Source organism: Podarcis gaigeae (assembly GCF_964106915.1).
Source record: "Podarcis gaigeae genome assembly, chromosome: 3".
Taxonomy (NCBI): Eukaryota; Metazoa; Chordata; class Lepidosauria; order Squamata; family Lacertidae; genus Podarcis; species Podarcis gaigeae.
This window is the reverse complement of record NC_139680.1, coordinates 47,344,975-47,361,458: the sequence shown is the minus strand read 5'-3', so window position 1 is coordinate 47,361,458 and position 16,484 is coordinate 47,344,975. Positions and strand designations below refer to the sequence as shown.

At 43.7% G+C, this 16,484-nt stretch overlaps 1 protein-coding gene across 1 annotated transcript in view; it reads left to right on the top strand.

Annotated features, from left to right (window-relative positions):
• Positions 1–802: 802 nt before the first annotated feature.
• The window catches only part of ASCC3 (activating signal cointegrator 1 complex subunit 3), a 214,471-nt gene continuing 198,789 nt past the window's right edge, over positions 803–16,484 (top strand). Inside the window, exons 1-4 of the mRNA XM_083731023.1 lie at positions 803–962; positions 6,780–6,928; positions 9,388–9,538; positions 14,523–15,106. Of these exons, the coding sequence (XP_083587149.1) occupies positions 6,839–6,928; positions 9,388–9,538; positions 14,523–15,106 (825 nt within the window). The 5' untranslated portion in view covers positions 803–962; positions 6,780–6,838. The remainder of the gene's footprint in view (positions 963–6,779; positions 6,929–9,387; positions 9,539–14,522; positions 15,107–16,484) is intronic.

Sequence of the window (16,484 nt, the reverse complement as noted above, 5' to 3'; positions counted from 1 at the left end):
ACCTTTTCCTAAATAGGTAAGCCCACATGACAGGCCTTCATAATCTATGTAATGAAATTGACATTAAAAAGTGGAAAATTCCAACTTCTGGTCCAGTTCCTGATTGATGTGAAAGATGTTTCAGAGAATAATTCTCTCTCTCTCTGCTTCCAGATGCCTGCTCATTGTGGAGTCACAGACTTCTTTGCAGTGTCAACACAAGGTCATTAGCATCAAAACGGCAGCCTGGATCCCCACTTCCCCCTATTTAATCTGTATTTAAGGTTTTTGGGTCCTTTAAAAACAAAACAAAAACTTATTGCCAACGACTCTTTGCAATAAGGTGCCTTAGACCGAGTCAAACCATTCACTGTTCCATTTAGCTCAGCATTGTCTGACCGACAGCATCTCTCCAGGGTTTCAGACACGAGTCATTCCCAACCTTAGTATAATAATTAATAATAATTTATTATTTATACCCCGCCCACCCGGAGATGCCAGAAATTGAACGTGGGATCTTCTGCACGCAGAACGTGCGGTTGGCAACTGGGAAGCAGCTCGGCCACAGTTCTGAATTTCGCTTGTTCCCTATACATAGGCAGCTGCCACTATTATCCCGCAAGCAGAGGCGGAACCAGGATTTCCCCTCCCCTCTTCCTGCCGGCAGCAGATTTGCCCTTCAGCTCCGGGGCGCATCAGGAAACGAAAGAGAAAGTCGGATTCTCCGAGGGCGGTTTGCGCACGTCGAAGTCTTGAGGAGAGGGGGCGGAGCCTTCCATAACGAGGGGACGTTCATTGGCTGACTCCTCGGCCTAAGCGCCGCGCTGCCGTCACCGCGCTTTCCGCACGCGGCCCAGCCGGCAAAACCGGCGGAAGAGGAGGAACGCGGCTGCGCGAGGAGAGGAACCCGGAAGCGGCTGGGTCGAAATAGTAAGCGTCGGCCCTCCATGGGAGAGAAGCGGCGTGGCAGCAAAGCGAAGAAGGTAAGCCGGGCAGCAGCTGCAGCCGGACGGAGCCGCTTCTCGGCTGGGGGCTGAGCAGGAGGCGCCCTCCGTGGGAGGGAGAGAAAAAGACTCAGCCCTGCTGAGCCCCTGACGCACCCAGTGCGGGGTTTCCCGCCGGGATCGGAGCGAGGCAGCGACAGTCTCCGGCCCGTCCCTCGCTTCTCGTGGCTTCCCTCCCTTCTTGTAGCCACGGGATTCAGCGGCCCACGTTCCCGAGGAAGAGGACGGGGATCGCAGCCTTTTATAGCCCAGCCCTGCGCGCCCGTTTACTCGGGTGCGACTTTGGTCTAGGGACACTTCGGTGTGACGGTTGCCTCTCGGTCCCGGTCGTGTTTATTCTTGCAGGCAAACTTCCCAGTTCTCTCTGGTCCTGTTCGTGGCCGTTTGGGAGTAAAGTCCATTGGGTAACGGGGCAGATCAACAAGTAAGCAAGGGACCGCTTTTGTCACCGCTGAGGGGGGTAAGCGACTGGCATTGCAAGTTAAAGGAAAACTGAGCCTGACGTCTCTTAAATCGGGCTGCCTGCGCGAGCCCCGGGCTTCCTACTTGCGGATAGGTGGATATTTGGAAAAAGACGTCATGACTTGCTACTTTTCCCCATCCCCATTCAGGCTCCCAGTGACTAAGTCAAAGTAGATGGCCTTGAGCCAAATAGTGCATTTTAATAGTACTGCCCCCACCATAGGTGCTATATAAGGTTGTAATCTAACGCATCTCCAAGCAGTTTCCACCCCACCCCACTGATGTTGGCAGTGGTTGTAGAAGAAAAAAGTAGATACAGCACACGAGTCAGCAGAGAGCTCAACATCACTTCCTCCCTGTGCATCACATTGATTATTTGCTAAGTGGAGAAATAGCCCCATTCCACACAGATTGCTGCTTCTCAGTTCATCTGCATGGATCAGCTGAAAAGGTGGGAAATTGGTTTTGTACCCTTGTGTGTTTAGAGGTGTGCAAGAGGGTGGGTGGCCATTTCCACTTTTGACCACACCCACTGCTGACATGCAGCCCCAGAGTGAATGTGGCCATCAAGCCAATGAAGACTGGTCACCTTTGGTATATGTTACTCAGGCTACATAAAACGTGTTCTCAATACTCCCGATTATATAATCTGGGGAGGCTCAGAGGCACATCAGTGGCAGAACACACACTTTACATGCCCCATGGCATTTCTAGTTAAATGGATTGGGCAGGTGACGGCAAAGATCTTTACCAGTGACACTGGCAAGAACCTCCCAGTCTGAGTAGATCACACTGGGTTAGTTGTAAAATAGTCTAACCTGGTATAAGGCAGCTGCCTGTATTAAGAATATGTAAAGTGGTGTGGTCTAAACCACTGAGTTAAGGGTTGCCAATCAGAGGGTTGGCAGTTCGAATCCCCGTGACGGAGTGAGCTCCCGTTGCTCGGTCCCAGCTCCTGCCCATCTAGCAGTTCGAAAGCACATCAAAGTGCAAGTAGATAAGTAGGTACCGCTCCTGCGGGAAGGTAAACAGCTTTTCCGTGCACTGCTCTGGTTCGCCAGAATGCTGGCCACATGACCCGGAAGCTGTCTGCGGACAGACGCAGGCTCCCTCGGCCTATAGAGTGAGAGGAGCGCACAACCCCAGAGTCCGTGACTGGACCTAACGGTCAGGGGGTACCTTTACCTTTTCCTTTTAAGCCTAGTATTATGCCTATTTGCTTTTTAATTGTAGTCTTTTCTGATAAACTGGTCACACTTGCTGCTGAATCTTGCATTTTAATGTATATTTTACATTTTGGGTAAACTTGGGTTACAGACACTTCAGGTTACAGACGCTTCAGGTTACAGACACCAGTAACCCAGAAATAGTACCTCGGGTTAAGAACCTTGCTTCAGGATGACAACAGAAATCGTGCTCCAGTGGCGCAGCAGCAGTGGGAGACCCCATTAGCTAAAGTGGTACCTCAGGTTAAGAACAGTTTCAGGTTAAAAACAGACCTCCAGAACGAATTAAGTTCTTAACCTGAGGTACCACTGTATACAAATTAGGTTAAGTAGGAATAAAATAAATAGGCTTTTGGTTCCGTTGTTTATAGTAAGATGAAAACAAGGCAGACATAGTGGGTGAAAGAGATTACTAATAAGTAGCTTTGGGGCATTTTGAAGACATTAGTGTTATTTTGCAAGAGAAGCTATTATAAATATCAGTAAGAAAGGTATGTGCTGCTTTAATCTTTTGATTTCTTGTTGAAGTTGTTTTGGTTTCCAGCTTATTCTACCATAAATAGACACTCAACTGGTTGTGTAGTTCCATTAAAATTTTCCGAGGATAGGAAAAGCGTTCTCTCCATACTTGACAGCTGAGTAAAGCAAGTGGTACTTCTGTTTCCATCCAGAGAGCTTTTGGACCAAATAAGACTTGACAAATGAAGGTGGAACAAAAGGACTTGATAACAGCATCATGTCCACATGTTATCCGTCTAACTAAAATCTCTTCTGTGTAAGTTTTGCAAAGGCTGGAAAAATCCTAGGTAGCAAGTAGTCCCCAAAATGGAAAATTAATTGTTGGTGTAAAGAATGTGCTCTTCTGCAGGAGCATTAAAAGTCTCTTGACTATAAGTGGGTGATCCAGTACTGCATGATCCAAGGCCATAAGAAAGTATGAGAAAAGCTCTTCAGTTAGCAGAGTAGCTAAAAGAGTTTTATGTTCTCTATAGCTTTGAAAATTGCAATGATAAGAGAGAATGACATGCCCAGGAGAGAGGAGACAGGAACCTGGGAAGTTCTTGGTGACTGGCCTTAGGTATTTGTATGTAGGTTTTATTCCTACTACTTTTATTCCTATTCGAGAGCACAGCTATTTGGTTTGCTTTGGAGATGATGACATGAAGCAGGGCTTGTTCCCATACTTGGCTTGCTAAAGTCTTGCTGGAAGAATTTAAGCCTTTTCAATTTGCTGGGTGCTGAAGTCTTCCAGTTGCTTGATAGTTTCAACAATTTCCTTTAAGGAAAAGATATTGATGTGGATCTTCAGTTTGCTCCTGGTGGTTGGAGTATTCCATGACTAGAGTTTTGTTCATGGGAGGCCTCCACTGGTGGAAGGGCAATGAGAGGTGACTTTCCTTGCTCCTGTAGCCCTTTGTGGCACCACATCTCTTCTGAGTTAATGCAGTCCTGTATGTATTTATGCATACAAAATCAGCATGTCTTAAATCATTGACATTTCCTTTTCATGATTGACTTGGTGAAGATGTAATGTTGGCTTTGTATATTTTACAAATACAGAGCCAGCCTTGGGAACACATACTTAACTCTGTTCTTCCATCTGGTGCAAATCCCTATCCCTTCATTAGCCATAATTACATCTGCCCCAAAGCTGACTATGATAACACTCAAACAAGTTACACTGGGCAGTGAAACATATTTTCAAATGGTTAAGGAACAACCTGGTTAGTGTTAACCATGATTTGTACAGGTGAAACTATAAAGCTGAATCATGTTTAGTGCTGAATATGGTTGGAGAGAAATGGGAAAAATGCAACAGACAATGAGGGAAGTGCATTTTCCTTAGCCTGGATCTCAGTTTACAAACTGCAGGTGGCAGGGAGCCAATGTTATGTTACGTTGCTACCAAGTATACAATGTTGTGTGCATTTTGTTATCGTAAACCAGGCATAGGTAAACTTGGCCGTCAGGGTGTTTTGGGACTACAACTCCCATCATCCCTAGCTAACAGGACCAGTGGTCAGGGATGATGGGAGTTGTAGTCCCTAAACATCTGGAGGGCTGAGTTTGCCTAAACCTGTCTTAGACTTTGGAACCTTCTAGGAATGGCTGGTAAGGTGGGTAACGCGGTTCTCCATTTTGTTTCCTGCTCCTCAACACAGCTGGTTGCTGGGGCTTTCTGTGAAGGGAAGGGCCAAGGCAGCAGGAGCTCAGTGTGGTGCATGTACAATGTAAAGGCAGCATCAGGTTGGCTTTGCCACAGCACCTCATCATTCACTACTAAAACCTTCTCTACTGAAGTATCTAAGGCTGCTGTGCCCATATGATTCCCATTTTATAGATTATACACCGAGTGTAAAATAACTTTTACAGCTTGAAATTTGGTGGGGTATCAGTTCTGGCTATTCTCTGTCAAAAATACAGATGGTATTCTAAGCCTGTGTACATGTGTTGATTTTGGGGGATAGGCTTATCATTCCCACGTAATAAATCAGATGTTAATAATCTAGTCCTTTAATATCTACTTGGAAGTCACCCCCATTGAGTTCAATGGGAATTACTCCCCAGTAAATATGAAAACAATTGGAGCCTGAGGAAATGTATTCAGTCATTGCCACAGTATGACTTAGCTGCTGCTGTACCATAAAATTCCTGATGTTATTTGCCTACTCAGTGAATGTATGCTTTATCTGTTAATTAGTGAAAATGAATTTATCTTTTTATAATAAGTTTACAATGCTGCTTGTGTTATATTATTTCATCAAATAATTTAAAGTAATTTCTTTTTGCTAAAGTTCTTGCCTGCCGGTTTAAGACAAAGTACAATCCTATACACAGAACCATAGAATTGCAGAGTTGGAAGGGATCCCAAAGATCATCTAGTCCAGCCCCCTGTAGTGTACCCATGGCAGATGGCAATCCAACCTCTGCTTGAAAACCTCCAAGGGAGCGGAGTCCATCACCCTCCAAGGGAGTCTATTCCACTGTTAAAAAGCTCTTATTGTCAGAAAGTTCTTCCTGATGTTTAGTTGGAATCGCCTTTCTTGTAACTTGAAGCCATCAGTCTGGGTTCTACCCTTTGGAGCAGGAGAAAACAAGCTTGCTCCATCTTTCATTTGACAGCCCTTTAGATATTTGAAGATGGCTATCATATCTCCTCTCAGTCTCCTCTTTTCCAGGCCAAACATATCCGCTTCCCTCAACCATTCCTCATAAGGCTCAGTTTCCAGACCCTTGGTCATCTTGGCTGCCCTCCTTTGCACACGGTTTAGCTTGTCAACATCCTTCTTAAATTGTGGTACCCAGAACTGGACATAGTGCCCCAGGTATGGTCTGACCAAGGGAAAATAGAGCAGTAGTATTATTTCACTTAATCAGGACACTATACTTCTGTTGGTGCAGCTTGTGGTCTATCTACCAAGACCCCTAGATTCTTTTCACATGAGATTCATGTGACATTACTTCTTTTGAGAAACTGTGCTGGGTTGTAATAATCACAGCATGTTTTCTAAGTGCCCACAGACCGACTGTTTAATTATGTGCTCTAGGACCTTTCCTGCTATCAATGTCAAGGTGACTGGTTGGTGACCTGGGTTTTCTTTCCCCCCACTTTTTGAAGATATCTTTTGGATAGCTCAGTTGGTTAGAGCAGTGTTTCCCAACCTTGTGCCTCCAGATGTTTTTGGCCTACAACTCCCATCATCCCTAGCTAGCAAGACCAGTGGTCAGGGATGATGGGAGTTGTAGGCCAAAAACATCTGGAGGCACAAGGTTGGGAAACACTGGGTTAGAGCATGGTGCTGATAATGCCAAGGTCACAGTTTCAGTCCCTGGTATGGGACAGCTGCATATTTCTGTGTTGTAGGAGTTTAGACTAAATGATCCTCAGGGTACCTTCCAACTCTATGATTCTATGATTGTACGGGACAACATTTACCTGTCTCCAGTCTGTAGGGATCTCACCTGTCCTTCAAGAATTTTCATAGGTTATACGCAGAGGCTCTGAGTGTACATCCATTTGTTTGCATAAAATAGTTTATTTACTTAAACTGAGAAGTTCCCAAAGCACTGGCAAAACTTAACTGTGATTTTGATGTTCTTTTTGGAGGTTTACCCGTTGGAGATGAATTTAATGTCTCATCATATGGATCACTGAATGGGTAATAAATGGCCCTTCCTCGCCTAACAGGAGCCCTGCGCTCCTTTTCAAATGTCACTAAACAAGATGATTACAGTGAAGAATCTGCTGACTTAACGGTAATTTATTTGTTCAAAACTTAAATATTGAGAATTTTTAAAATGTTTTTAGTTGCTTATTATGTTCAGTCATTTTGTCAACAGCTTTGCCTCAGATTATGTGCTTTTATCTATTCCCCCCCCCCCAAAAAAAACCCCATTAATCTTTTTTTTTTAAGCTCACACAGGAGAGGATAGAGCTGTGAAGGGATGCTGTAGTGCCATAAATTTTGTAACTTCGAAAAGTCATTTTAATGTCACACAGTTGTATGCGCGTGCAGTATTTTTCTACAGTTTTCCATTGCTAGCATCTGTGGACATACCAGAGTGTGACATTCTACGGGTTAGTTCTGACCTTCAGTCTGTCACTGGCCAGCCAGTAATCTGTAGAGCAGGCAAGTGTAATGTCTAGCTCCTGGGCCAAATTAGGCAGACCATGGGGGATGCCATGAGATCTGAGGTCTTACCAGGCTCATGAGTGGAGTGGCAGGCTAAAACAGACAAAACTTTCTGGAAAACCCACATCACTGGGCATACATGAGAAAATAAAGTCATACCTTGCGTTGAAGTCACTTCAGGTTAAGGCTTTTCGGGTTGCGCTCCATGGCGACCCGGAAGTAACAGAGCGCATTACTTCCGGGTTTCGCTGCTCGCGCATGCACAGACGCTCAAAATGACGTCACATGCATACGTGGAAGCGGCAAATCATGACCTACGTACCGCAGACTCGCGGATGCAGGTTGCGTTTGCTTCAGGATGCGAACGGGGCTCCGGAACGGATCCTGTTCGCATCCAGAGGTACAACTGTAATCCTTTTGCTTTGTTTTTAATGAGCTATGGCGATAGAGCTGCTGATCTCTCTAGAAAGTGAAAAGCTAAAACTTTTAACCAATAGCAGACACTCCTGAAACAAAAGGCAAAATAGCACAAATAGTCATTGCCAGCCAATGGCATCTTCTGTTCAAAGTAAATTGAAAAGAAACAAATTGGCATCTGGCAATTTGATACTGAGATGCCATCTACGCCTACGCGTACACCTACCCAAGCACTTCAGAGCTGATTCTGATTTCCGTCATGTCGCTATAAGCCCAGAGTAACTCCTCTAATCTTACCTCTATTCCATTCTTTCATCACTATAACTAGAGCATCAATTTGGCCCTCTCTTTTCATGTCATTTGAAATTGTGTAAGTGCACTACTAAATGAACCATTAAAAGAGAATCCATTCACTGAAACAAGCATCAGCAACAACTAATATAGCATAAATTTAAGGAACATACTGTACAGCACTTTAATGCATTTTTTCTTAAATAATCTTCTGATGGCTCTCAAAGAAGAGTTGGAATACTAGCTCTATTTAATAATAATCTGTGCAGCTTTTTTTTAGGTGCCTGTTTTTTATGGCAATAGCAGCCCCCCCCCCAAACTGCATGAGAATGGAAAGAATCTCAAAAAGGGACTGTGATTGGCTGCTGGAATGAAGGGTGGTATCAGTCATGGAGAAGGAGAATTGTTTACATTCTCCAGTGGGGTCCTTTTGAAAAAGGGGGGAAATGGTATAGGATGGATCAGTCAGTTGTATTTCAGAGTTTCCCAAATCAGAGAGGGGTTTGGGGAAGGGGAAGATTGGGCAGGGGGAAAAATAGGGAGAAGTCAAATTTTAGATAGAAGATGATTCATGAATCCCATTGTCAATCATTAGAGATTGGCATGGTTTATAAGCTGATTTAGTTAATCATTAGCTAAAGTTGATTTTCCAAACCTGGCCCTTATAAACTATGGTTTATAAACAACAGTTAAAACTATACTCGTTAGCCAGGGTTAATCTATAATTTATAATTCTATAATCCTTGGATAAAATTAGCCCATCACTTAGCAATATGCCTGAACACAGACCTACTCCTTAACTATGGTTAGAACCCAAATTCATAGAGCCATAAGTGAAGAGTGGTTCAGAATTAAAGCTACTCCCAAAGCTCATCTCTTACTAGTGCTTTAAACCAGTGATGGCCAAACTTGGCCCTCTAGCTGTTTTGGGACTACAATTCCTATTATCCCTGACCACTGGTCCTGTTAGCTAGGGGTGATGGGAGTTGTAGTCCTAAAACAGCTGGAGGGCCAAGTTTGGCCATCACTGCTTTAAACTCTGCATGGTAACAGCTACTCTCCTTGCCTCCCCCCTTCTCCCAGTCAAGTTTAAAGGAATGGCTAAAGAGTGATGAATGCTGAAATGACTAATAGAACAGTGTGAGATTCAAGCATGCAATTTTATCACTAGATTTTATGTGTTGTTTTAAAAGTAATCATTTTTAACACATGAATAATGTGCTAGCATTTGGAACTTTCAGCTCTGTTAAGCAATAGGTAGATAGTGTTTGGAAGTATTTGAAAACATTCCTTTTCTTACCATATAGAATACCTTTTTTCAAAGAAAATGAACCTTTCTGACTACTTGTGTTTTATATATATATATATCTTCAGAATAAAAGAACCAAATTGCAAGAAGAGCAACTGAACTCTGGTCTTACCTGGAAGAAAATAGTTAGCTTTGTTGAAGAAAATTCAGCCAAGGAAAACAAACAATCCATACTTGAAGATTTAAAGACAATACTACAAGCTTCCAAACAAATAGGTAAGTGGAAATTTAGAAGTGGGATAGTATTTGTAGATGACTGAGCCACACTGTAGTCTAGTCTTGCAGAACAAAAGGCCGCAACATTTAAAAGGCTCCTAATCATCCACAAGCCTGTTTTCCTGTGCATATCCATAATTACCGTATTTTTCACTCTATAAGACACACTTTTCTCCTCCTAAGAAGTAAGGGGAAATGTGTGTGCATCTTGTGGAGCGAATGCAGGCTGCGCAGCTATCGCTGAAGCCGGGAGAGCAAGAGGGATTGGTGTGCACCGATCCCTCTTCTTCTCCTGGCTTCAGGGATAGCCACGCAAAGCCTCTTGAGCGCAGCTGGAGCACTCCTTCCTCTTCGCTCAAGAAGCTTTGCATTGCTTTCTTGCTGCTTGTTTACCTCCTCTAAAAACTAGGTGCGTCTTATGGTCGGGTGCGTCTTATAGAGCGAAAAATATGGTACTCATCCTGGAGAAGCGTGACTAGTGGGGTGCCACAGGGTTCTGTCTTGGGCCCGGTCTTATTCAACATCTTTATCAATGACTTGGATGATGGACTCAAGGGCATCCTGATCAAATTTGCAGATGACACCAAACTGGGAGGGGTGGCTAACACCCCAGAGGACAGGATCACACTTCAAAACGACCTTGACAGATTAGAGAACTTGGCCAAAACTAACAAGATGAATTTTAACAGGAAGAAATGTAAAAGTATTGCACTTGGGCAAAAAAATGAGAGGCACAAATACAAGATGGGTGACACCTGGCTTGAGAGCAGTACATGTGAAAAGGATCTAGGAGTCTTGGTTGACCACAAACTTGACGTGAACCAACAGTGTGGCGCGGCAGCTAAAAAAGCCAATGCAATTCTGGGCTGCATCAATAGGAGTATAGCATCTAGATCAAGGGAAGTAATAGTGCCACTGTATTCTGCTCTGGTCAGACCTCACCTGGAGTACTGTGTCCAATTCTGGGCACCACAGTTCAAGAAGGACACTGACAAACTGGAATGTGTCCAGAGGAGGGCAACCTGGAAACGATGCCTTATGAGGAACGGCTAAGGAAGCTGGGCATGTTTAGCCTGGAGAAGAGGAGGTTAAGGGGTGATATGATAGCCATGTTCAAATATATAAAAGGATTTCACATAGAGGAGGGAGAAAGGTTGTTTTCTGCTGCTCCAGAGAAGCGGACACGGAGCAATGGATCCAAACTACAAGAAAGAAGATTCCACCTAAACATTAGGAAGAACTTCCTGACAGTAAGAGCTGTTCGAGAGTGGAATTTGCTGCCAAGGAGTGTGGTGGAGTCTCCTTCTTTGGAGGTCTTTAAGCAGAGGCTTGACAACCATATGTCAGGAGTGCTCTGATGGTGTTTCCTGCTTGGCAGGGGGTAGGACTCGATGGCCCTTGTGGTCTCTTCCAACTCTATGATTCTAGGATATTAACGGTATGATCTGCTAGCTTTTCAGATGAGTCCTCAAAAGTTGTTATCTTATTATCCTTACATTTTAAAAATCACCTTTTTGGGGGGGCGGGCGGATCTCTAATCTGAAACTTTGGAGTGAACACCTTTAAAAAACTCAGTTCTGGGATTACAGTTTTAACACCCCAAATATCTCCCCACTTCGGTGTAATACCAGATAGGTACCTTTAGAAAAGCCACAGGCACCATGATGCCTATAATCATCGCTGTTTTCCCTTTTACAGACTAACTGAACAAAGGCACAAGGCACACAACCTCCCCCCCACCCCGGCCGCTTCATAATTGCTGCACCTAAAAGTGCAGGCCATGGCACATCCATTAATATCCTCTTTCCTTTCTTTCTGCTCCTAATGCAAGAGATGTTTACTGGCAGAATTCGCCCCAATAGTATGTGATATAACATTTGATCTTCAAGTATTAATAAAGTGCCTTATTTCCTCCACTAATACATTTAATGTAAGCAATCTTGCATAGTCTTCAAAATCATTGCAAAGTAATTTGATAGTGAGGTACCAGCATACTTCAGCTTCTTCTGTAAATACACAAAGCTTTCTTTCCATCCGCCTCCCAGCCAGAAAGAACACACTGGTCCTACCGTCTGTTGCCCTTGGACCACAGGGCTGAGGGGAAGCATACTGGGCTGGGACTAAGGTTTGCTGGATTGTGTGGCTTTTGCCTGCGTGTTGTGCACACACATTATTAAAATCTCATCTAAGAAAGTTTGAGAATAATTTGATCAAAAATTGGGATATGAATCCTCTAGACTTCACTTTAGCACTCTGCATCTGGGAAAGGAAAAGTAAATTGAAGGGCACACTCTGAGCATGGGCCATCTACTCTTAACTTACTGGGTCCTGATTGTGTACCAAAACGATGCCAATGGAGGAGCTGAGTGCTAAGGTTTTGAAGTGTTGAAGTGATCCTACTGAATGGTGTGTGTTTTTAAGAGTTTGACTTGTGTTGCTAGGGAATCTTTTAAATTGGGGTTTCTGATCCACCTGGTTGCAAGACTAAATGTCTGGGTCGCCTTGGCCAAATCTAGTTGCCAGGGGCAACCAGGTTCTGTGCTGACAGCAAGCCTGTGTAGTCTATAAAGTAATCCAGTGTTTGCTTAGAAACGAGCTACCTTTTTGGGTAACTGAATCACATCCTTCACAGCTGGCCTGACTGCTTTGGGTAACATGAGCCAGGCCAGAGGAGGATCAGTTCTGAACCATAAGAAGTGCCTGTAGGATGTTCAGAGTTTGACTGCTGAGATTACTTTCATGAAGAGATTTGGAGGATATGAAGCATATGGAGTATAAATCTGCCTGTCTTGCTGTCATTGGGACAATTAGGCCCAGGTTGGATTGGAAACCAGTACAGAAATTAGGAGCAGATCACATGGGTCATTCACTTTCCTGGTCCTCCCTTCTGCTCTGCCCTGGTTTAGTATGATGGAAGACCGCTAGAGAACACCAATGTGAATTTAGTCCTAAATTCACTGTGATGAAAACCAGCTTTTCAAAAGTGAATTTACAAGCAAACCCAAGTTCATTTTGACCTGGAGTAGTAATGGTCTGTCTTAGCAATGAACCATGGTGGAATGGGAGTGGGGTTTATGCATAAGTGTGGTTGGTCAGAAAAGAGTACGCACAGCCCTCCTGTCTCTTCTTGATTCTCCTTCTGGCTACTTGTCAACTTGTACTCCAATGTTAGAGGAACTGTGGTCCTTCAATTGTTGCACCAGTCAGCATGGCCAGTGTAGTAATGGTAGTTGTAGTTGAACACCATCTGGAAGTCTACAGGTATCCTCTGTGCCCTTTAATAGAAGTGGAATTGAACACTCTAGCTGAATCAGTGCTCTCTGTCCTTTGGTCCTCTTTACTCCAGAAAGATTGGGAAACTCCTAGCCTTGATGCTATGCTTGTGTGCTTGTGCTCTTCTTCCATTTCATAGGCATGCATAAGATAATACATGTGTGCACACAGGTATTATTATTATTATTATATTAAAATTTATATACCATCCTTCATCTGAAGGCATCTTAAGGCAGTTCACAAGATTAAAAAAAAGAATAAAAGCACAACATAAATAGTTAAAACAAAAACAAAACAATATCCCCTCCCATGCCTACTGACTTCCCGACCACTTCCTGTGTTTGATGAAAAGGATCATAAGTAAAAAATGATTTCTTGTTGTTTTAACCTAACAATGTGAATTTGCATCGGTTTTAGCTGTAGAATAACATATTTCTATATAGAAGTGTTAAATGTATAACTTCAGACTTGTGTAGCTTATAATACCTGTCCAGTAGAACATCTTAACATTAATTCAGATCATTGATGTATGGGGTGTCCTTGATGTCCTACTTTCGGTCTCATAAAATAAAGGTGGTACAAAGAATGTCAAAAGGATGAAAATGGATTTATTACTTGAAGTTTGTGAGCAAATGTTAAGACTGTGCTGAAAAATCATTGTGGCTCCCATTCATTGCCGTTTCAGCAAAGCAGACTGCATATCTTGTCTGCTGAAGTACAGGTTTAGGGTGGTAGGGTTGGGAGGATATCCTGGGAATTGCATATCTCACTTAGGTCAAGGCTCTGCTGTTTCTGGCCATGTGCAATACCCTGTAGATGTTGCCTTGTACATGTTGCAGGACTTCAGCTCCCATCATTCCTGGCTATTGGCTGGTGCTGAGGGGAAATGGTGTCAAGCCATTGGTGTAGAGCTTCTCATTCCCCCATCTCCTCTTTAAGTTATTGAAGCACATTGACATTATATTTGCAAATTGGGGAATGTTGGGTGCGGAGAAAGGTGGCAGATTCTGGTCTGGGGCTGAAAATCAGCTACAACCAGGCAAGGAGGAGGATGGGTGAAAACTGAAGTTACTACCCAAAGCCCTTGGTATAGGAAAGAGAAGTTGTCTTCATTAACTGAAAGGATGGGAGGTAAGTGATAAAACTCATGACTCTAGTGTCTAAATTGCATTTTGGGATTCTAGCTTAAAGTGGGAGCTCATCCTTGGCTATATCCTAAGGAAAAAACACAGAAATTCACCTGCAGCAGCATCTTTTAGACATTTACTAAAGCATCAGTAGGAGGCATGGTGCCGTTCTTATGTAAAGTGCTACCTACATGTGATCATCCTAGCACATTAGGGAGATGGCTAGGCTAGCCTTCTTGCACTGTTCTAGTTTATTACATGCAGGAAACTTAAAATGAGGGCAGCATTACAAAACTATGTCCCTTCTCCACCTAACCACCCATCTCAAACCTTCACATACATGCATACTGGCAGCCTATTAGCTCTGTATAAAGTGTAGATTGGATCCAATGGAATATCATTGTTATTTGTCAAATTCCTAGGACTTCAGTTCTTCAGAAGAGTTTTGTTCTTCAATTTATATTCTTGCTTTGTGTCCCTTACCTGATTGTCACAAAAATCATTCAAATATGGTGGTTGTATAAGGTAGCTGGTTTAAACTGTAGGTATTTATAACCTTTTCTGGGTTTCTTTTCTGTGAACAGTGGGATCTGAGAATGGTCAAGAAGCCATTGAAAGTGGTGCTGTTTTCCTTTTTAAAACATTTCACACAAAGGAATGTGTTGGTCATGAGGAAACGAAAGCCATCAAGCAGATGTTTGGGCCCTTTCCCTCATCCTCTGCGACGGAAGCCTGCGAAGCCACCTATCGGATTGCTTCTCATTTCATAGAAGATCAGCTAGCTGGCCTTCTGCAGATGACAGAAGACAAAAGCGATGACAGAAAATTGTGTTTTGGTAAAAACATCGCGTTTTCCTTTGACATGTATGATTTGGATCACTTTGAAGAACTCCCAGTAAACGGAGAAATGGATGAACAGAAAGGTATTAGCTTGGATTTTAAGAAATTTCTAAATAACCATTTGGAACGTTTCCCAAATGGCTATGATGAAAGCTCTGGCATGAAGTCATTGGACAAAGTGGATGATTCTTTTCTGTGGTGTGAGGTTGGAAAGTACCTGAGTGAATCACTAAAAGAAACCCCTGGAGTCCCAACAACGGAGGATCTTTGCTGCACTTTGTATGAGATGCTAGCTTCGCATAAAAGTGGTGATGAGCTTCAGAATGAGGTACGGTATGCATAATGTTTTCGTTATTACCTTAAGTATCAGTGGCTTGGAACCAGAGCGTGCTTAAGTAGTGCCCCCTCGTGCTACCGCTGCATCTGTTCTCCCCATCCCCATAAGCCTGGCCCGATGCTCAGGAAATCCTTGGGAATGGCCTGAGGTGGGAGAGTCAGAGAAAACAATATGGAAACAGCTTGCCGCTTCTTGAAGCCACTCCTTTGTAAAGTGGTCTGAGAATAATCCCGGGGGTAATTTTCTGCTGACTTGCTGTGAAGTGGCAGTACTTCAGCTTCTTACAATAGTTGTAATGGGGAAATATATGAAACGGGGGTTTACTGTGTTTTGAGAAAAATTGCATTTCAAACCAATGCCTAGAAACTGGGTTTTGTGTGCTGTTTCCTTTTTGATTCTTTTGTAAAGAACAGGATGCCTCATGAGCGATAGTAGGGAAATAGAGAACAGAAAAGCCTGCTGGATCAGGCCAGTGGTCCATCTCATCAAGCCCCCTGTTCTCACAGTGGCCAACCAGATGCCTATGGGAAGCTCACAGGCAAGACTTGAGTGAAAACCCTCCTGTGGTTTCCAGGAGAGAGAGCCAGTGTGGTGTAGTGGTTAAGAGTGGTAGACTTGTAATCTGGTGAACCGGGTTCACTTCCCCGCTCCTCCACATGCAGCTGCTGGGTGACCTTGGGCCAGTCACACTTCTCTGAAGTCTCTCAGCCCCACTCACCTCACAGAGTGTTTGTTGTGGGGGAGGAAGGGAAAGGAGAATGCTAGCCACTTTGAGACTCCTTCAGGTAGTGATAAAGCGGGATATCAAATCCAAACTCTTCAGGAAGCCTACTGCCTCCAACAATGGAAGCAAAGCATAGTCACTGTGGGAAGAAGCCATTGGTCGCCTTGTGCTGCATAAATATTTCCAATTCTCTTTTAAAGCCACCCAATTGGTGGCCATCACGGCCTCCTGTGAGAGCGAGTTCCACTTCCAGCTTCATTGGATGGCCACAAGTTCTAGCGGGAGAAGGTTTCTCTGTCCACTTTCTGCATGCCGTGCGTTATTTTATACATTTCTGTCATGTTGCCTCTTACTCACCTTTTCTGTAAACTAAAAAGTCCCCAATGCTGTAGCCTTTCCACACAGGGGTGTTGCTCTGTCCCATTGATCATTTCAGCTGCCCTTTTCTGAACCTTTCCCAGCTCTGCAATATGCTTTCAGATCAGAACTGTATACAGTATTCCAACTGCAGTTGCACCATAGTTTCGTAGAATGGCATTATAATATTGGCAGTTTTATTCTTGGTTGCTTTCCTAATGGTCCTTAGCATGGAATTTGCCTTTTACACAGCTACAGCGCATTGGGTTGACATCTTCATTGAGCTGT